General features: G+C 34.7%; 1 protein-coding gene across 2 annotated transcripts; it reads right to left on the bottom strand.

Annotated features, from left to right (window-relative positions):
* Positions 1-184: 184 nt before the first annotated feature.
* Positions 185-20,502, bottom strand: LOC106066768 (neurogenic locus notch homolog protein 3-like). 2 transcript variants are annotated; one of them, XR_008777582.1, is made up of 6 exons: positions 20,401-20,502; positions 9,917-10,144; positions 4,630-8,691; positions 2,778-2,911; positions 2,164-2,272; positions 185-495 (listed from the first exon to the last, which is right to left on the bottom strand). XR_008777582.1 is itself a non-coding variant. In XM_056027000.1 (4 exons), exons 1-4 carry the CDS (start codon positions 4,691-4,693, stop codon positions 338-340), a joined length of 465 nt encoding a protein of 154 aa, XP_055882975.1. In that variant the 5' UTR covers positions 4,694-4,983; the 3' UTR covers positions 185-337. The 2 variants fall into 2 exon arrangements, 1 of the variants encoding a protein (XP_055882975.1); XM_056027000.1 differs by lacking the exons at positions 9,917-10,144; positions 20,401-20,502 and having other exon boundaries at positions 4,630-4,983.
* Positions 20,503-22,536: the final 2,034 nt, after the last annotated feature.

Here is a 22,536-nt window from a genome sequence, read left to right as displayed (position 1 = left end):
GTGGGAGAAATGACTTATAAAAGATATCACCCAGATATACAGACAAAGTGAGCTTTGTAAGGAAAGATTTGAAGACAATATGTTTAGTACATAATTAACTCAACTTGTGTATTCACTTCATTTAAAATTCAACATTTTTGCTGTATAATCTCACATTTCCCTTCTTATGTCTTGCAATCAAACCTTTTTATTTGTTCATGTCCTTTATTAGTCATATTTCAATACTAGTACAACATAACATGAAGAACAAACACATGATTTATATTCTCATTATATAAATGTATTGAGCTTCTGCTCTTCTGTTTTCTTGAAGTGCTAGCGTTGCTCAGTATTGAAGTCACTTCAATGGAAGAATGCTGCTGTGTCCTTCTTCGAGCAGATGGTTTTGAATACATGTCACAAGGGGCGGGCATCCATCACAGCTGACAGCTAAACGACAGGATGTATTCAGGAGACATTTGACAGACTTGCAAAGCGCCGCCAGGTTTACATCGACTATGAAGTCGAGAACAAAATCAAATTCAAAGTGAAGTTTCTTGTAAAATCTAGTGTAATTAATACTTTAATTAGACTTTACCTGGGGATCTAGGGAAATAAGCACCACCACCAAAATCAGGTTCTTCAATACCATTGTTAAGCCAATACTACTTTATGGAGCAGAGACCTGGAGAACCACCACCACTACCTTGAAAAAAATCCAGGTATTCAACAATTCCTTCCGGAGAAATATTCTGGCTAGACAATATCTGGAATAAGGAACCATGACAAAGAACAAAGCAGCAGCCCATTGAAGTAGATATCCTTCGGAGATGCTGGAACTGGATACGTCAAACCCTTCGCAAGCCTGCATCCAACATAACAAGGGAAGCCCTTACCTGGAACCCCTAAGGAAAGAAGGGACGGCCCAGGAATACACGGCGCCTCGATTTGAAAGCAGTTGCCAAGCAGACGAGCAAGACGTTGGGACAGTTGGAGAGAATCGCCCAGAACAGAGACGCCTGGAGAAAGCTGGCCGGCAGAGATGAGATGACCTGATTTTAGTTGGATAAAAGTCAGTTGATCGTTGAACTTTTCACATGACTCCCTCGTTAACCATCAGATGACCATTACACTCTACAGGGCAAGGTCTGAAAGAGGTACAATTAGATTATCTTAATACCAATTACGTCACTTTCTCCCAGTCATAGATAACAAAGGAACTATATCCAATGAAACAGTGTAGACTTGGGGACTATAAATCAAAGGCCTCGCAGGATTTCTTAAGCCAAAATATCTCTCACTTTACCCTCCAGGAGAATGCTGGGATACAAATAAAAAAAGAGAAGCTAGATGAGCTTTTACGTATTTTAAGGAAATTGAACTGTTGATGGAAGAAACATGATTACATTCTCAACCAATCCATGTCTAATACAATAGTATTAGAAACTAGGTCATATTGATATTAAAAAGTATAAGTTAATAAACCTTCATAATTTTTAATATCAATATGACCTATTTTCGTAACCTTTGTTAACAACCAATTTTTTCTTTAAACTATAGAGTTACATTATTCAATAAAAAAAAATGAAGTGATTTAGTACACGACAAAACAGAGAATAGTATCTAGTATATAGTATCTGAAACGTATTTACTCATTAGAAATGTAACTTTACACATTGCTGGATCTTAAGCTTGTAAAACAAGGGCTTTAAATATTGACACCTATTTGATCGTGGTTCAGTCCATTGAGTTACAATGATAAGGATAGCGCCAACATGGACGTCCTCGTCTAACTTGGCGCCACACTTTCATAGAGGACCTCAGAGCAATGGACACCAGATGGGAAGAGGCTTTGTGGAGAGTGCGAGAGGATCTAAATCTAAGCAAATCAGTCCAATATAGGAACTCTCAGCTCTTTTTTAGTGTTGGAAACAGGTCTACAACTCTCTATCTCTCTCTCACTCTCTCTCTCTCTTTTGGCGGATAAAAACAGAAGTTTAAATAGAAATAAAAAGAGTGAAAAAAAAGTGTAACTACCCATCAAGTCAACAAATATTTCTAATTTCACCTAAGCTCTTTTATTTTTCGGCATCAAAAGGACCATGACAGATCTAATCATCTTGACAACAGTAGGTAATGAGTTAAAATCTCACGCATGTTTCAAACCATTGATTGTAAACTTACCTTCAGGGACGTGAGTACAAACACTGCCTCCACAGGTTGAGGGACAACATCTTTGGTCATCACAATCAGAGTCAGAGACACAGCGGTCGCCGCTACATAATCCTTTGGTCTAGAATTCAAATTGACTTGAATTAGATTAGAAATAGTTTGCTTTAAAGACTCAGTTTAAAGGTTAAAGTGTGCTGAATATTAGATTTTAAAAAGAGAGAGAAACATGTAACATTGTAAATATCGACTTAAAGATTTTAAAAAAATTTACACGATAGTTACACAAAAAGACAGACAGACAAACAGATTAATAGAAAGTAAGTTAGTACAATAGATAGGTTGATATATATATATATATGTATATATATATATAGATAGATAGATAGATAGATAGATAGATAGATAGATAGATAGATAGATACAGAGATACAGAGATAGATACAGAGATACAGAGATAGATACAGAGATACAGAGATAGATACAGAGATAGATAGTATTGCATTAGATTACAATAAAGGAGAGAAAATTGACAAATAGTTTTATCTTTTTGCAAATAAGATCGAAGTTTGTTTGGTATAACATCTAATCCCTAATGACATAAACACGTCTGCCCTAATGTCACTAACTGGACATGTTCCTTGTACAACTGTTAATATTTGACATCTTTTGCCAGTAAAGCCTGGAAGACATTTGCAATAGGGAATAGAAGCAGGCGCTTCACATGTTCCACCATGGAAACAAAAACCTTCACATGGATCATCTGTGGAAAGAATCACACAAGAGATTGACCCCTGTCTGTAGTCCAACACCAATACTATGAACGTATAATGAGCTAGTGATGAAAATCTCTACTTGATATTTTTAATGCGAAAAAAAAAAGAATTCTTATTTATAATTCAATTTTGTACAAAGCTTATATGAACTCCCTCTGACTGTCTGGTCAAAAGTCTATACAAGGTATTTCTCCCACACCCGAGTTCGGATCAAGTTGAAACTTTCTCACTATAATTATTTGTTGTAAAGGAGAGATGAATTTTTAAAAAAATAGTTAAATAACTATCGGTAATTAATTATTTTGTATGGTATCGAACAAGGAAAAGAATGTGTACTTGACAGATGTGGTGGCATAAGTTAAATTAATCCCCTTTATACTTTGTGTATAAAAGTAGGTCGTGGCTTAAAGAATTGAAACTAACAATACATAACTATAAAACCTTCTTTTTTCATAAGCTGTCCACAGTGGTTAGTGTTTTGGCTTGAGAAGCTTTGAGCCCTCGAGCTCCTATTCAAGTAGTACTCTTATTTTTAATTGATCCAATGCATTTTAAAAATCCATTGTGATAACCTACACAGATACACCTTTCTTACCCCCTCCCCCCACTTTTTTTCCCTCAACTGGTCCAGACAAGTGATAGTCTCATAGCCTATTGAGAACGCTAAAAAAATGAAAATTACGCCTAGCTAAAACAATTGGTAAAAATATTTCTATTCACACACATTTATTGTTAGTCTAGATCTATCACAAATTTATTACATGACTAATCCAAACTGATACAATTAGACATAATATCATCTTTGTTTTGTTCCAATGTGTGTATTGTTGTGTTTTACTTTGTCTTCTCTTATTTTCCTTTATGACAGACAGACATGAAGCACTGAACTATGTACACATTTATCTTAGATACTCCAGACAGTCTGTCAAAAGAGAGGAAGATAATGACTTCCTATTCGTATCCATGTGCTGATCTAGTCGTGCATGTTAGAGACCTAAACTGTTTTGTTCTCCCGCAACTCCGCTTTGTGCTTTTATGGCAGAAAGACAAAATACTTCAGAAAACGTAACAATTAGCTTCTGAAACTGGTTACGATGGAAACGAAAGTCAGTTAATGAATCAGTGCACAGATCACATTTGTTGGTTGAAATAAATAGTGATAGTGATGACAAGAACATGTTTTCAAAGTTTCAAACTTTCAAACTCAGGATGGGAAAAGAGAGGCTATGTTTAAAGAAATATAATTTATCTAAACTTTTGGGGATATAATTCTTACCCAAACACTAGAGGTGATAGACATTTGATGAGAAGCTATAAGGTGGCGTGCTCTCAAGGCTGTGACAGCGATGATATCAAGTTCGAATCATGCCCTCCTCTCTGCAGGTATTCGGAGAGAGGTTTGGGCCTGGAAGTTAAAGTCGTTTAAGCTTTAAGCTTTAAGCTAATGCCCTGGCATTCAATGAGAGGATCCATAGTCGCGATTGAAGGACTCCATATAAGTCGTATGTCGCAGAAGTGTTTCTATAGAAACTATTTGAATAGTTTTCCTATGGGAAAAGTAGAGTTTTTAACTCAATACTTTTTTTTTATAATTTCATAATGACGTTTTAAACTTGTACGCCTGTGACAGTTCCTAAAATATGTGGCATTAGTAAACTGAATAGTGAACAGTAAAATTAAAATGCTAATTAAAAAAAAAGACTACCTTCTAGCAAAGCTTCTGATCCAAGTCTCACTAGAAGCAGGAGACTAAATACACAATTCAGCATTGTTGCTCTAAATTCAAGTTTATAAAGGATGCCAAATTAGATAATTTGATTACACATAGGAAGCTAGAAAAAATAAACGGAATACTTTATAGATATTTTGGCATCAGTAGAGATCAACCTAAATGGAAAAAAAAAATTCGCACACTTTTATAAGCAAATATTTTGTGAACATTTGCCTATCCGTATGCGGGCTGATCCATATTCAGATACCATCACTTTGAACTGGTAAAACTTTATGTCTATGTTAAGACTTTGTTAGATGACCTTAAAGCCAGCCCATATTTCAGCAGTAGGAGAAGGGTGTGATCAATAGGGAATAGTGTTTGTTAGATGACCTTAACGCCAGCCCATATTTCAGCAGTAGGAGAAGGTTAGAGTGTGATCAATATGGAATAGTGTTTGTTGAGTGGATGTTGAAACGTAAACAACGAATAGTACGTGCACTTTGTTCACTATTTGTTTGTTATATATTAACCAGTGGCGTAGCTAGGGTGGGGGGAGGAGGGGGAGAATTTGAAGATCCCCCCGGGCCTCCACTTCAGGGGGACCCCCAAATAAGTGTCCGAAATTTGTTTTTAAATAAATTAAATATTACGTCACTGTCATGTAATATTGCATTTCACGTTGTTATATAAGTTAGTGACCCTATTGTATGTATTGAACACAAATTATTAACTCTTTCCGTGCGGGGTTACTCTAAATCTCAAAGAGTAGCGCTGACTATAGCCATGTAACTCTCAGTAAGTAACTTGGTATATAGGGTAGTTTATTTCATTATCTTTTCATTTAAGAAGAAACCTGATAAGAGCACCGAAAACAAAAGACACCATGAACGCGTCGAAGAAAAGTATCACAATTCAGATGCTTCATACAAAGATACAGCAGTCAAAGAAGTGACAATGTTTATTGATGAGAGAAGTAGTGCTGAAGAAACTCCAGGGGAATACCCTTTTACCACAGTCATAGAAAACATCTGAAGTAAGTGAAGATGAGTCAAGCGATGGACTTCCAAAATCACCTTCTCCAGAAGCTTACGTGGTCACAAAGAAAAACTGAATTCACCCAATCCTGGGAACTTCCTAGCATCATTGAAATGTTTTGCAGAATTTGATGTTACGAAACACCACTTACATAGAATCGAATATGGGAAGAAACATTACTTGTCACCAGAAATTCAAAATGAGCTCATTAACTTGATGGGTAATATAGTTAGGGAATCAATTGTTGGGAAAGTCAAGCAAGTTTGTTACTTTTCAATGAAGCTTGATTCCACCCCAGATGTTTCTCATCAAGAATAGTTTGTTACTTGGATATTGATCATTTGGAAATGAAAATGTCATTCATTGGTTACTTTAAAATGTGTAAACCTGATTCACAACATTATGAAGAACTTGTTCTGAAAACTTTTAAAGACATTGGACTGGACTTTGATCTGTGCAGAGGTCAAACCTATGATAACGCAGCCACAATGAGTGGACGTCTGTCTGGCCTGCAGAAACGTCTCTTAGACATAAATCCAAAGACAACATTTCTGAACTGTGATAGTCACTCTCTGAACCTGGCAGCTCTTCATTCTGCTGAGATAAATCCAGCAATTGTTACCTATTTTTGGATTTCTACATGAATTGTTCAACTTTTTTTTTTCAAATTCACTCCAGAGATGGGCCAAACTGAAAGAAGCTGGAGCCTCGAGGCTTGAAGAAAGTAATACAAGGTGGTCGGCAAGAGAAGAAGCTACGTCGGCAGTTTCCTTGCATCTCGACAAAATCATCAAACTGTTGGAGAAACTTTCTGAATCAACAACTGAAAAAATGGACACTAGAAGCAGTTCACAAAATTGTCTTCATGCATTGGAAAATTATGAAGTTTTTGCTTATCTGGAATACTGGTCAAATCTCCTGCGCCAAATTAATATAGTTCAGAAGAATCTACAAAAGTCTGGACTGCACATAAGGAAGCTGCTGAAGAAATCAAAACCCTTTCATGCTTTCTGCAAAATGATGAGAAACGGACGAAACTGATCACACAATCCATCGATAAAGCAAAAGAAGGTAGTGAATGCTATGGATTTCCTGTAATCAAAATAACCATAAAAAAGAAACCTTGATGGGGAGTTGAGTTCTGATGTAGGACTGTCAATAGAACTGCAATTCAAATGTGTTGCGACAGAAGTGCTGGGCAGACTTTATATTGAGATGAAGGACAGATTCCAAAGGCTGGACAGACTTCATATGGAGATGAAGGACAGATTCCAAAGGCTGGAAAACCATGTGGACACCTTTGGGTTTCTTCTTGAAACAAGACACCTTTTGGGGTCTATGGATGATGACACGATGAAGAACAACTGTGTTACTTTTTCCTGTTTGATACAGGCAAATCGCTTATTGAATGATATCATTGATGCACGAGCACTTTTCATGAACAAACCAGTGCCACAATCACCAATTGACATATTGAGGAAGCTGGCTTCATATGGTAATGATGTGTGCTCAAACCTTGCAACCTGCATCCGAAATCTGCTAACTTAGGCAATTTCCATTGCGTCATGTGAAAGAAAATTTCAAAGCTCAAGTTAATCAAAAACTATCTCAGGAGCCCAATGATATAAGAAAGACTTAGCATGACTTTAATGTCAGTGACACAATGACACAAGAAAGGCTTAGTTAGGATGGCTTTAAATTAAGTGAAGACACAAATAAAATACTGTATCGATGTAGCTGATGTTATAGATGCCTTTAATGCACAGAAAGCACGACGTGAAGCGATATCAATTGAGATTTGTCACTTGTGCATTCTTTCGCCATTATTTTGCCAATAAACAAAGGTATTATTCATTAAAAGATTCTTAATGATTATTTCTTGTTAATTTTACTGATATACTTTACGAATTTGAATGTAGGCTTATATGTTTATTAAGCAGATCATCTCATGTCATGAAGCCAAATGTCAAAATGCAAGGGCCCCCAAAGAGGTCGATCCCCCAGGAACCCAAATCCCTAGCTACGCCCCTGATATTAACTGCAAAATAACGGAACAAAAAGATTTTCTGTTGTTTTTTTTTTTGTTAAGTTTTGTCATTAAAAGATCAAGTGGCGGATGACGTCTTAGATTGAGCGATGTTTGACAAGTAGATTTCAATGGTTCTACCTACAACGTTACTTCCTAAGACAATAAAGCACTCCATTGCTTTGCATTGCTCTTAACATTGTGTATATTACCTGCACATACAGACAGTCTACTTTCTATAGGATGGCATCTCAAAAGAAGAAAATATTTGTTTCTATTTCACACTTTTTTAAAACGACTAAGATACAGAAAAGATTTTTTTTAAGGAGTAATAATATGCTCACATCATTTAATTTGTTGGAGAAAAATGTAATCATAGATTTTTTAGTAGTAGTAATAATAATGATAATAATAATAATGATAATACTCTATATAGTTTGAAACAAACACAGAAAAAGTTATTTTTGTATTTTGTATTAGTAAAGGTAAAGAAGATTAAACATAAGACTCAGCAAATCTTTTCACAATTATTCTTCCATAGTTTCAGCAAACAGTTGACTGAGAAATCTCGAGCGTTCTTAAAGGCGTGTTCAAAAGTGTGTGAATTAATCTATTACTGGAACGCCCACACATTTCTTTTCGTAGCATCCTGTTTCACAGCATCTTTCAAACTGGCTGCAGTCATCGTCTGTATTACAAGTCCCATCAAATAAACATACACCAGGTTTTATCCCACTATAATTTATTTTTGGGCATGCACCTAGCTTGATTGGAACACACTGTGGCACAGGAGTCTTGTCACAGTACAAAGTACCGGCTGGACATTCTTTTGGTCGGACCACACACCTTAATCCTTTAACGCAGAATAGGGTGCAGGGTCTAATAGGAGCATCCAGGACACACTTGTGAGTTGGACACGGGGCTTTCTTGCAGACGATTCCCGTTGGCTGACATTCTTGACCAGCTGGACAACCTCCACATTCGTCTATTGGCTAAATTAAAAAAAAAGAAACTCGATAAAGATTTACAGAAGTTACAGTAATTCAAATTTATGTTAAGATTTAAACCCGGAGAACAGCGCGCAATGATAAAGTACTTCTTTTAATATGCATTGACCATTCTATTTACCGTTACAATGAAAGAAAGAAACATATGATGAGGTTCTCAATCAGCGAAACTAATGTCATGAATAATAAGACCAGGATCTTACTAAGAAGTGGTTCAGTAATTAAAGGTGCAAGGCGGCCAAGAGGGTCTCGAGTTTCATTCCCATTACAGCCTTGGAGTTTTATAGCTTCCGGATTGTAAGGACGCAATTTGAATGGTACTTCAAATACGTTGAAGAAGTAAAGGCGGTTGGTCGTTGTGATGAGAACCATCTCATTGAGCTTTACATCATTTGCACCCAGAGCTCGCAGGTCTGAAAGAGGAACCTTTACTTTTTGTTTTCAGTTATTTAAAATGTAAATTAATTGTTTTCTTTATTTGCATCTGTACAAGTAAAAATGATGTTTTAAAATGAGATTCACTCAATTCTCTTCGGGGACTACAAATACCAAGAGTATTTGTTACTTTGGAAAAATGTAACTATTTAGAAACTCAAAATGCCTCTACATCATAGTCTTTGCAAGCACCACCCTGGATCCTGAGTAGCCAAATTCGAGACAATTTCGGCATCATCAAATCAATTAAATCTTAAGTAAATATTCTGAGTAACAATTTTTTTTCCTACTGTGGAGTTGATGACCGACCATTTACGTTTTATGATAGACTGGAATTTCTTTGCACTATAAAAGTGGAAAATATTCTATAGCAAGTTAGTCGTGGCGATTTATTTTCATTTGCACATAATTCTACTTCTAATTATATTTATTAAAGGCCTAGAATCGGATAAATGTTGTTTGTTTATTGTTTTTTGCCTTAAAGGAGAACTCCTTGCCAGCTGTCTTTTAATGTGGAAAATGTGTAAGTTTTCTTGAACAAGTTATCTAGTTCTTTTCTTTTATATCCTCCGAAACTAGAAAGTCGAAGCTACGACTTTGAGGTGGCTAATTGTACCAAACGGGAAAAAATACTTCGGGCGCCCATCTATGTACTGCTGTATGTGCAGAAGATATGCAAAACTAAATCTCAAATAAAACAGGTGTACTTTTTATCTATAGATAAAATTAAAACGATTCTACGTGACTCATAGATCTCAATCAAAGATACACTTACTGGTATGTCCACACATGTTGGTACAGGCGAACACTTTGGTCTAATGCAGCGCGGTCTATCGACACATATCGGACATGGCGGAAATAGAATCTCACACTTTGCCCATGGTGGACAACCACCACAAGAGTCGTTAGCTACACATCTGAAAGTCGGACATGGCTCTGTGATACAGCGAATCCCAGTGTCCACACACACTTGACCATACGGACATCCACCACAGTTGTCCAGCTGATACGAAGAAGAAAATTTAATGTGTAAATACCTGCTAAATGCACAATTGGTCTAAGTCATGATAAAACTGCAATGGCTGTAGCTAACATTGTCTAAAAAACTAGAAACTAGTTGGAGCAGATTTTCCCAGAGTTCGGAAAAGGGAAAAATCCGAATTAAGGGTTAAATCATGGAACTATACTAATGGAACACCAGCTTCGAGTTTTTTACAAAGACAAAGAGAGTCGAAGTGCCGTCGCGCATCTTTTTTCGCGCACCATACCATTTTGAAAAATCGATGAGGATGCCAAAGAAGAAATTTACTCCGAGAGCCACTTGGATTGACCTTCATTGAGAGTAAAACTTCCCCATACTATATTTTATTAGATCTGTAAAAACTTTATCCATTTTCTGACTATCTGATAAAATAGATACAATTTCCCTGAATAAGAGATCGTCACAAAAGTTATTTTTTTCGATCACCCTATAAAATGCCACTTATTTTCCAAAAAATAGAATCGAAATTCCGAAAATACAATCTTTCAGTGTTTCTGTGTTTGGTTTATTTACACTAAATCTGGATGAAGACCTGTCTACCGTTCCGCTAAATGCGTATTTGTTACGATATACTAAATTGCACGAAATAAAAATAGGAGGCCTAATACAGTTTTGACACTCCAAGTTACGCATTTCTAATCGTTTTTTTTTTATTATCGAAAGGACTAGGCTATAGGCATACACGTCTCGTGGGAAACAAAGAAAAAGTTAATCTTGATAATATTGTAGCCTAAATAAAATGTCAAAAAAAAAAAAAAAAAAAAACTATAGCCTAATCTAAGATGAAATAGATCTAGAGCTAGATTTTCTTGGACGAATGATATAAAATAAGTATAAATAATAAGTCATATGAATCTGATAGATCTAAAATATTCTAAAACAAATACTGATAGAGTCATTCATTAATTAATTATTAGAATTACTTGACTACCAACTGGGTATTTTTATTGCCAAAATACAATGTATTTTATGTGCATTTATTAAAAACAACAACCAAAAATTAAGCGTTTGACGCAACTAGATCTAATATTAGTAATATATAGATTCTAGTTCTAGATCCAGAAAGCTACTTCTCTAATTCAGTTTTCTAGTTTAATTCTAGTTAGATCTAGATGTCTAGACCAGTAGATCTAAATCTAGCCAGGGTTTTTGTCATGGAATAGATTTATAAAACTTCAGCCACCTACTGATCACGATATGACAGATACTGAGATAGGCCTACTCTCTCTACACTCTACTACTAGACTCTAGCTAGATCTAGTATCTAGTACTAGTAGATCACTACATTTGACTAGATGATTACTAGATCACAGTAAAATTCAATGTGTACTTCCGACTTTAGCTCAACAAACAAGTCTACTCCAAAGTATAGAGTATAGATCTACTAGTAAAGTCACAAAGTATAAAGGATCATTATATATTCACATAAAAAAAAATTATAGGCCTAAATAAATGAATCGAATAATCAGTCACTAATTTGACTAATCAGTAATCTAACTTGTTGTTTTTTTTAAATGGCAAGTGTTATTGATGACTTCTGGCTTGTAAACCAGTTGCAGAGATTCTAGCTTTTATTTTGATGACATGTTACGATATATCAATGATATTTAGATAAACGCAAGTACCTAGAGGAACAGTAGAGAGAAGGACCATTTAATATAAGGCAAAGAAGTAAGATGTTTATAATCCATCAAACTATGATCAAACTCACAGAGGACTAGTGTCATTTGTGATGGCATTTCATGCATTTACAGAAGCTACAAACTATGCTACAAAAATGATAGGCTTGTCTTTGATTCGGAAGACTTAAGAGGAATGCTATGTTTCCAGTGGCTACTCAGCCCCAGCTGTGACCTACATATTATGCCACACTGAGCACAGGCATAACCATTGTCCACCTGTGGTAGAATCAGTTGTTTTTTTTTCTTTTTGCCGTCTACCCTCGGCAATTAATTTTCATTGGTGTATACCACACCTTTGTAAGTGACCTCCAGCTGTCTCGTTCTGAAGCTGTATGCAACCAGGTGCTCTCTTATTCTATGTCAGTTAAAGCAAGTTGGCACCTAAGCTTGTCTTTAAAGCATTTCTGTGGTACCTCTTTATGTGCATATGACATGTTAGGCAAATAGGTTTTGCCTATCGGAAGGCCATTTCGGAAAGTATAGGTGTTTAAAATGAAACTCCAAACATCTGGACTTCCAGTAACCAATAAAATAAGCTTAGGATTCAAAGAGACGACACTAGCATTTCAGCTAAGACAATCAGTAAAATTAATAGCAACTTTAATTGCAGTCCACCAAACAAGATAAAAAGAAACAAGTGTGGCTTCAATAGCATTGATGATATTTAGTTTACTTTTATCTCATTTACTAGTATTACTATTTCATTGACTAAGGTTTTTTATTGTCAAATATGCATAAGTACATGTACTAGTTCCTGCAATTTGATGAAAAATAATAATTAAATTGTGTGTAGTCTATATATAAATGTTTATAAGAGATCACAGCTTAGCTTCATTTACTTTATATTTTAAAACTATGATTTTGTGTTCTGACTCTACTCTAAATAAATTATATTTTATTTTAAGGATGCAAAGTTGGAAATTCTGTTCTGATGAAAAAAAAATATTAAAATAAAGTAGATGTTTATGGTTTCTTTGTATTTATTTTTAAATTATTTATTCATTAAAAATTAATTGTTCATTAACATTTACTTGAAGTAAAGATCAAAAACACAAATTCAATACATGATCAGCTCTCAATTCATGCAGATCACAGCCCATCACTTAAATGTATTTACTGTCAATTCTACACACTATTCATTTCAAAATGTTGCTTTAAATTGTTATATGACACAATCAAAGTACTGGTACCTCACATTGATGTAGGCCTAAAGCACCTGAAATAATGACAAATTTTCATTCAATAACTTGTACTGTCATTTATTATCAGATGTGTTAAAACTAATGACCTGTATCATCATCATCATCATTGGCCTCCTTCAGTCGTAGAAAGACTAAGGTTTCATCTCAGAGCACACTTCCTCATGTGGCTGTGGAGCCCTATTTTGGAGAGACACTCCCGTCCACAGATAGCGGAGGTTAAGGTGGCTTTTGCTTCGGTGGTAGAGGAGCTGGCCGTTTTTCGGATTGTACGTTTTTCTTCCTCAGCTGAGACCCATGTACTTTTACTGTCCATAGCTTTCTTGGTCACTGTCTCTCTCCATCTGTTGCGGTCTAAAGCTATGTCTTCCCAATTGTCAGTATTGATGTTCACTGATTTGAGGTCACGTTTTATTACATCTATGTAATGGAAGTGGGGGCGACCAGTTTTTCTTGTGTCAGTAGTGTGTTAAAACTAATGACCTGTATATATAATTTATTAAGCAGGAGCATCAACAAATCTTGAACAATAATTGTGTACAGAAAAACTTTATTCTTATCCAAACAATATACATATACAATGTATTTCAGCAAGTTAATTTATATTTATACAAATCTATATGGCCTAAAGATTATAGCGTATTTTGATGTGTGAATACCAAGTTACATTATTACATGAAAATAGTGTACTCATTTTTAAAATATTCCGGGTAATAAAAATAAAAAACTAATGATACAATAAAATTGAAGCATTAGTCAAAAAAAAAGAAAAATTTCACTCAAGATCTATGTGAACTCTGCTTGAAAAAAATCATTTTGAAATTAATTAAAAAAAAAAATTATGGTTCTTTAGTCAATGGAATGATAGCAGCAATTATTTAACAATTTCATGATTATCCATTCATTTCAATATACTTATAACTGAAAAATAATTCATAAGGTTTAGATACAACCATTTGAAATAATGATTATAATTTTTTTCTTAATTTGCTTAATTCAAATCTAATATAAACAAGATTTCCTCTGTCAAGAAACTTATGAGGGAACAACATGCATATTCTTCTCAGTAAGTTTTGCAAAGGGAATTAAGAATATTTAATTGATGTTGCTTTTTTTTGCCAACATTTTAAACCTTTGCACCAGGTTTTAGTTTTAAGGAGAATGCACCATATTTTATATGTTTACTTTTGTTAGATTCTTATTTTAATTTTAAAAAAGTAAAATTTCCCTTACCACTCATCCACTGCACTCCCTATTGTTTTAATGGGGCTCAGATTAATAGTTCTAAGTACAATATCAAACAGATTTAAAGAAATACTAAATCCAAACCTGTTGGCTGAATGACAGGATATACATAAATATGTATACAGCTTACAGTATAATATCTATATCTTAAATTAAAATTGGTCCAAGACTTTTATTTTGCAACATGATGGGATTTTCCTTTCTGGTGGTGCTATGCAGGAGTCCTATTGTATTAAGCCTTCGAGTTTACGTTCCACTATCTTGACTTGACTATATTGACTAAATAAAGGGCACTATGATTATAGATGTAGATTATTATCTATGATGATGATGTTTATCAACTGGTAGATCTATAATTATAAGTAGTATCGTCACTTTAAGTATAATCAGTATAACCACTGCATTCGTTTCATTCACTGTCTGTATCAATAATCGTGTGAATGTGATGTGAAAGTGAAGTCTAGATTTAGATAGAATTGATAGATTATAGATCTACTATTAAAAAGTATTAACTATACTGACTATAGTGTCTCTATACTATAGTATAGCCAGTATGACTCGTATGAGTATACTTATATACTGTAAAAGTGTATAAGTATAGCAGTATATCTATAGACAGACTAGATGATCGATAGATCTAGACTCTAGACTAGATCTATAAATATTCATATTGACAATTATTGATCTGACTCATGTAACTGTAGTACTGTAGTGTATGGTCTAGATCTAGATTATTCTAGATCTAGATAAAATAGAGTGGATCTCATGACTGTCTATATTAGATCTATTGATTTTTTTTTAAACGTTAAATAAATCTAGACCTTAGTCTTTAACTTTAGTCTAGGTGTTGTAGATATTATTCTAGATATTATACAAGAGATCTAGATCTAGATTCTATATATAAGTTCGGTTTTTTAAAAATTCGCATTCGAAATTTTAAATACCCAGATTTAAGTATTTATATACCCATATTGGTAGGTCCGAGTTAATCATTTATTAGATCTATTAAAGCATGCCTATATAAAAGATTATTATTTTAAAAATATATTATTATATAAAATATATAGTTATGAATATTTACTTTAAAAAATTAAACAAATGAATTTTTCACTTTTGTCAATTAACACTCTGGCTAGCAAAAAGGATGACTCCTCAATACTGTGAAAAGACGATAACTGTATGAGTTGGTTTGGAATTGTATTTTGTAAGACTAATTTTCAAAACATATCCTTCATGAGTGAGAACGAAAAAAGGTTGTCAAAAAAAAAAAGCTGGCTGGACTACGCAAATAATGGACCAGCCTCTCTCTCTTGATATCTTGTTAAGAACATTGGTGACCGGGAAAAGTGGATGGTTTGGTTGCGCGGGACAGATGATAAAAATGACTTTTTAATAAAAAAAACTTTAGATTTTGTGTAAAATACCCAAATGAGGAAGTACTGGAAACACCTATTTTAACGAAGTGGCCTTTAAAAAAAATCTTTTGTGACGATCCATTATTCAGGGAAATTGTATCTATTTTATCAGATAGTGAGAAAATGGATAAAGTTTTTACAGATCTAATAAAATATAGTGTGGGGAAGTTTTACTCTCAATGAGGGTCAATCCAAGTGGCTCTCGGAGTAAATTTCTTCTTTGGCATCCTCATCGATTTTTCAAATTGGTATGGTGCGCGAAAAAAGATGCGCTACGGCACTCTGATCATAAAATCTCGAAGCTGGTGTTCCATTAGTATAGTTCCATGGTTAAATTTTGTTCATAAACAAATTTAGTGAAGAATAAAAAATGAGATAAAATATATGCAAGTTGAAAAAACTATTGATGGCGATAGTCTCTTTTGATTGTTATGTTCTCTACACTTTCTTATTCTTTTGCCCCAAAATCGGCATGTGTTTAACTATTTCATAAAGCTAAGATAAAATTGAGTATTTGACATACAGAATATGTTTATAAGTATTTACCTAATGTATACTACTTTGTAGTATGATTTATATACTAACTAAAATTACACATTAACATTATCTAATTCGCACAAAACTAAATAATGTTCGCCATTCTTAAATAGTTTATAAATTAGTGATAAAATTTCTACGACGCTTGAACTTCTGTCCAATGCATCATTCTTGTACTGTAATATTTTATTCTACTAAACAAGAACATATACCAACATCACAGTTTTGTAGTTCGAACTGTTAGGAATAGATTTAAGAAAGTTATTTGAGAAACAATCTCAAGAGAGTAGATACATTAAGACAGGAAATACGACAAGCATAGAGACACTTGAAGTAGTAACAATAGGCAGGCTTAGTATAAAGGACTTCACAACAGTTTGGTGGCTGCCTGGTCGCTGCCATCTCCCGTCGTCCTTATCTCTTGGTGGTTCATTGCAGACTGAACTGAAGGACTTCATTACAGTGGTAAGAGTGTTGTATCACCTTATCTCTTGGTGGTTCATTGCAGACTGAGCTGAAGGAATTCATTACAGAGGTAAGAGTGTTGTATCACCTTATCTCTTGGTGGTTCATTGCAGACTGAATTGAAGGACTTCATTACAGAGGTAAGAGTGTTGTATCACCTTATCTCTTGGTGGTTCATTGCAGACTGAACTGAAGGACTTCATTACAGAGGTAAGAGTGTTGTATCACCTTATCTCCTCGTGGTTCATTGCAGACTGAACTGAAGGACTTCATTACAGAGGTAAGAGTGTTGTATCACCTTATCTCTTGGTGGTTCATTGCAGACTGAACTGAAGGACTTCATTACAGAGGTAAGAGTGTTGTATCGCCTTATCTCTTGGTGGTTCATTGCAGACTGAACTGAAGGACTTCATTACAGAGGTAAGATTGTTGTATCACCTTATCTCTTGGTGGTTCATTGCAGACTGATGGAACTGAAGGACTTCATTACAGAGCTAAGAGTGTTGTATCGCCTTATCTCTTGGTGGTTCATTGCAGACTGATGGAACTGAAGGACTTCATTACAGAGGTAAGAGTGTTGTATCGCCTTATCTCTTGGTGGTTCATTGCAGACTGAACTGAAGGACTTCATTACAGTGGTAAGAGTGTTGTATCGCCTTATCTCTTAGTGGTTCATTGCAGACTGATGGAACTGAAGGACTTCATTACAGAGGTAAGAGTGTTGTATCGCCTTATCTCTTGGTGGTTCATTGCAGACTGAACTGAAGGACTTCATTACAGAGGTAAGAGTGTTGTATCGCCTCATGGATTTGAATTTGATGCCATCGGCAGTCCATTGCTGAGATATTTTGATGACACATTTCATTCACAAAGACTGAATGCAAATTACCTTATCCTTATAGACATTTTTTTAATTTTCATTTAAGGGATTTTAGTACCTCATTTGTAGATAAGAAGATTTGTTGTTTTTTTCCTTTAAACATTTGTTGTCAACTTTTGTTCTTCTCTACAATGTCAATTTTTCTTCTCTGGCAATATATATTTGTACCCTTCGACAGTACACATCTTTCTTCTCTGGCAATATATATTTGTACCCTTCGACAGAACACATCTTTCTTCTCTGGCAATATATATTTGTACCCTTCGACAGTACACATCTTTGTTCTCTGGCAATATATATTTGTACCCTTCGACAGTACACATCTTTCTTCTCTGGCAATATATATTTGTACCCTTCGACAGTACACATCTTTCCTCTCTGGCAATATATATTTGTACCCTTCGACAGTACACATCCTTCTTCTTTCGCAATATATATTTGTACCCTTCGACAGTACACATCTTTCTTCTTTCGCAATATATATTTGTACCCTTCGACAGTACACATCTTTCTTCTCTGGCAATATATATTTGTACCCTTCGACAGTACACATCTTTCTTCTCTTGCAATATATATTTGTACCCTTCGACAGTACACATCTTTCTTCTCTGGCAATATATATTTGTACCCTTCGACAGTACACATCTTTCTTCTTTCGCAATATATATTTGTACCCTTCGACAGTACACATCTTTCTTCTTTCGCAATATATATTTGTACCCTTCGACAGTACACATCTTTCTTCTTTGGCAATATATATTTGTACCCTTCGACAGTACACATCTTTCTTCTCTGGCAATATATATTTGTACCCTTCGACAGTACACATCTTTCTTCTCTGGCAATATATATTTGTACCCTTCGACAGTACACATCTTTCTTCTCTTGCAATATATATTTGTACCCTTCGACAGTACACATCTTTCTTCTCTGGCAATATATATTTGTACCCTTCGACAGTACACATCTTTCTTCTCTGGCAATATATATTTGTACCCTTCGACAGTACACATCTTTCTTCTCTGGCAATATATATTTGTACCCTTCGACAGTACACATCTTTCTTCTTTCGCAATATATATTTGTACCCTTCGACAGTACATATCTTTCTTCTCTTGCAATATATATTTGTACCCTTCGACAGTACACATTTTTCTTCTTTCGCAATATATATTTCTACCCTTCGACAGTACACATCTTTCTTCTCTGGCAATATTTTTCTTCCTTAGTAAAATAGATTTTTCTTCTTTGCCAATATATCTGTTTTTCTTAATTGGAAATACATTTTTCTTTCCTAGCAACATCTTTTGTACACTCTGAAAACGGCTATTTTTCTTATATACATTTTTGGCAACACATACTTCTGTGGTCATGGGCTTAGCGAGGATTTTTTTCGGGAGGGGGAGTGTCAGGGTGATTTTTTTTCCTTTCCCAACACACACACTCTCTCTCTTTCTCTCTATCTCTCTCTCTCTCATTCTGGAGTTAATGGAACAACAATAGACACTGTTCCCTTGTCAGCTAGGCATTATTTCCTGCATTTGAAAAAAAAAAGTAATTATATTCAGAGATGTATTATTATTATGTAGAAATGGCTTTACTTTGTATTGAAGGGGAAGAAGTTAACCGTTAACCACATAAACCCTTTTGGCTTGCACGTGGAATTGAGTGATTATAGCTTTGCTTTTCTTTTTATTGAGAGGGGCGGGTAAACCTCAAAACCTCCCTTGGCTACGCTCAGGAAATTTCTTGACTGTAGTTTTCCTTTAGTTTTTTATTTGTTAGAGAGGTTTTAACCTCAAACATCTCTGGCTACGCTCCAGGAATTTAGTCGCTTTAGATTTGCAATTTTTTTTTAATTGGAAAGGTTATTTTAACATCTTGACCCCTTTGGCTTTAGGATCTTATTGGCGGGGGGGGGGGGTATTAAACTCAACCCTTCCTCCCAAAACTACGCTCACGGACTTTGTGACTAGTTTGCATTAGATTTTTGTCGAAAAGGGAAGTTAAAACTCAAGATTTTTAAACTCAAAATAAACCAAGGCTAAGCACCACAGAAATGGGTGATTGTAGTTTGCTTTCGTTTTATATTGAAAAACCGTCTTCAGGAGGGCTTTAAACTCAAAACTTCCTTTGGTTATGGTCATTACATTTGGTGACTTGATTTTTGCTTATGTCTCATATTGAAGAGTTGTTTTTACCCTTAAACCCTTAGGAGGGGGGTTTAAACTCATAACTCGCTCATGGAATTTTGCGACTTTAGTTTGCTATAGTTCTTGTTTTATTGAAGTGGGGATTTTTAACCTCAAGTCCCCCCGCAACTCTGTGGTAACTAATGGTTTAACCTTTTAATCTTCTCTACAAAGCAAAAAAAAAAAAAAAAAAAGAAACAATAAAAAAATTAAAATAAAGCAAAAAAAAAATTCACATTATTTCCCCTACCCCCTAGTGGGGGTGGAGGGATTTCATTTTGGGCGAGCGGGGCAAACTCCGAACTCCCCCCTCCCGGCTACGCCAATGTCACTGGCATTTTTTTATTTTCCCCTGTCATACAGACCGATTCTAGCATTCATGGGATCCCTGTACGCTAAAATAAGGTGTAAATGTGTAAATCTGTCCACTACAATCTGTCTACTTACACTGAGACTCTGGCTGATGCTCTGAAACAAACAATGTACGTAACGTTGAGTAAATGTAAAGTCTAACAATGTCATGGTTAAACATTCATTTACTATTAGATTTTACATTCTACATTTTAAATAACTACAAATAGAACTAAATATTATAGACTGACCACAATACAGAAAATAACTAGTGCTGGCTGCATGATTACTTCCCTTGGTGTTTGACTTGACTAAACTGAACATTTCCTTTCATTTATAGCTGTCTCGCAAGTCGATTGCTATTTTTAAACTATGGATTTCCCGAAAACAATCCGTATGACCTAGTTTATGGGAAATCGTCTCCCGGAAATGATCTATGAAATATTTGAAACATGTTCGAAAGTCTATAATGTCGATAATTAACTCAGAAAAATATCCTCAGGCAAGACAAATGATACTATCTTCTTGCCAGTTCACTTGATGTGTACAAAATTTGATATAGTATTGTATCCGGAATCGAGTCACCCAGCATGAATGTATATACAATTTGTGTGTGTGTGTGTGCGCGCGCGTTATATTTATTCTAGTAAATTATTGAGTAATGTAAACATGACGTCACTGAAGGCAGAAGTGTAATGATATTTTCACTTTTATTGATTTTTTTTTAAAGTATTATTTTGACGAAAATCCATCTTTCTTCATTTAGTCATTCCCTCACTAATGTAAGCCTCCAATGGTCAATAGTAGCACTTTCAGACATTGGCTGACGGTTAAAAAGAATGTTATGACACCAGCATAACAAACCACCTGGCTTTACATCCTTAACTAATATCAGGTACCCATTAAATTGGGTAAGACTCAGGGGCGTCCTAAAAATTATAAAATTTAAAACCTCAATTTTCACCAAAATTCTAACTCATTGTGTACTAGACTAGGTCTAGTCTAGCTTTTTACTATTTTTTAACGTTTTATGTATTTATTTTTGCAGGCTATCCTTACTGCCATTAGTCTGCCATTAGACTGCCATTAGTCTGCCATCGCCTCCTTGTACCTTTTTTGTTATATGTAGACTAGTTTATTGTAGTGTGTTCAGTTAGTGTAGAATTGTGTAGATATAGGTCTAGGGTAGTAATTGTAGTGATTTGGTTAGATAGTTGGTTTAATTAGTTTGTTAGTGTTGGTAGTGGTATAGTCAGGTGGATTAGTTGTTTATTTCTAAGTTTATTTTTTTGTATTCATCTATATTTTTATTGCTTTGTAAGTTTGTTGTAAATAAAGTGTATATAAGTTCTGTTTTATAAATTTAGTTTAGTTTGTTCTTTTAGTTAGCTAGATTAGTTTAGTTTAGTTTAATTGTGCTGTCTGGTTGCTTAGGCGACTCTAGCCCCTTGGTCGCAGACCGAGGTGCACAGATTGGGCCCACCCAGTAGAGCTACCACCTGCCTACTGTTAAAAATGAATTTAATGTTCAGCAGAAGAAGAGAATAGGCCACCACACTCGCGCCTGCCTGACCTGCTCACACTTTTTTTTTTCTGTTTCATTTTGCTATTGCTTCAAGAATGTAAGCCATAGCTTAGAAAGGTAACTGTAAACAAAGACTTTGATCAAGCGAGATAATCTCTGAGATGAATAATTCATATGTCAAATACACTTAATTAACATATCACCAATCATTTCTCTAAAGTATTTAAAATTTTAAAGATAAGATATTATCTATATCTAAATATTGCTTGTAGTATCTTATTTATGATTGTCCCTCGGTGTAGTAAACTAAAGAAAACATTAAGAAACTAGAACAGACATAAAAAAGAGAAATGAGATTCTTAAAAAAAAAAACAACTAATAATTACACTTGACTAGAGTAACATCTTCAGTAAATAATTAAATTTAGAAACCCTTCATGATAATGGACCCATAAGTAAAGTAGCAATTATACATAACATAAGACACTGAACCATATTCTTCAAATACAAAAACAAAACCTAAGCAAGTAATTGAACAAAGAATATTGTTATATAAACGAAGTTAAGGGAAGGAACCGCTGATTTCTTTCGTGTGTCTGTAAATTAAAGGGTTTATCTCCCCTTCTATTATATAAAACATAATTAATTAATTTGTACAACCAATTGGTTACTTTTTGGATTGATCCCTGTGTTGTCATCGACTGTGAATAATTTTGCTAAATTTCTACTTGATCCGAGAATGGGCAGTGGGAGAAAAAAAAAACGAGTCAAAACGTAATAATGTCTGTTTGTCTGTTTGGGTGGATTCTTTTTACACTTTTTTCTCACATTTTTTCTTCTCGAATCAAGCTGAAATGTTTCAC

Source organism: Biomphalaria glabrata, chromosome 4 (assembly GCF_947242115.1).
Source record: "Biomphalaria glabrata chromosome 4, xgBioGlab47.1, whole genome shotgun sequence".
Taxonomy (NCBI): Eukaryota; Metazoa; Mollusca; class Gastropoda; family Planorbidae; genus Biomphalaria; species Biomphalaria glabrata.
This window is presented reverse-complemented; position numbering and strand designations above follow the sequence as displayed.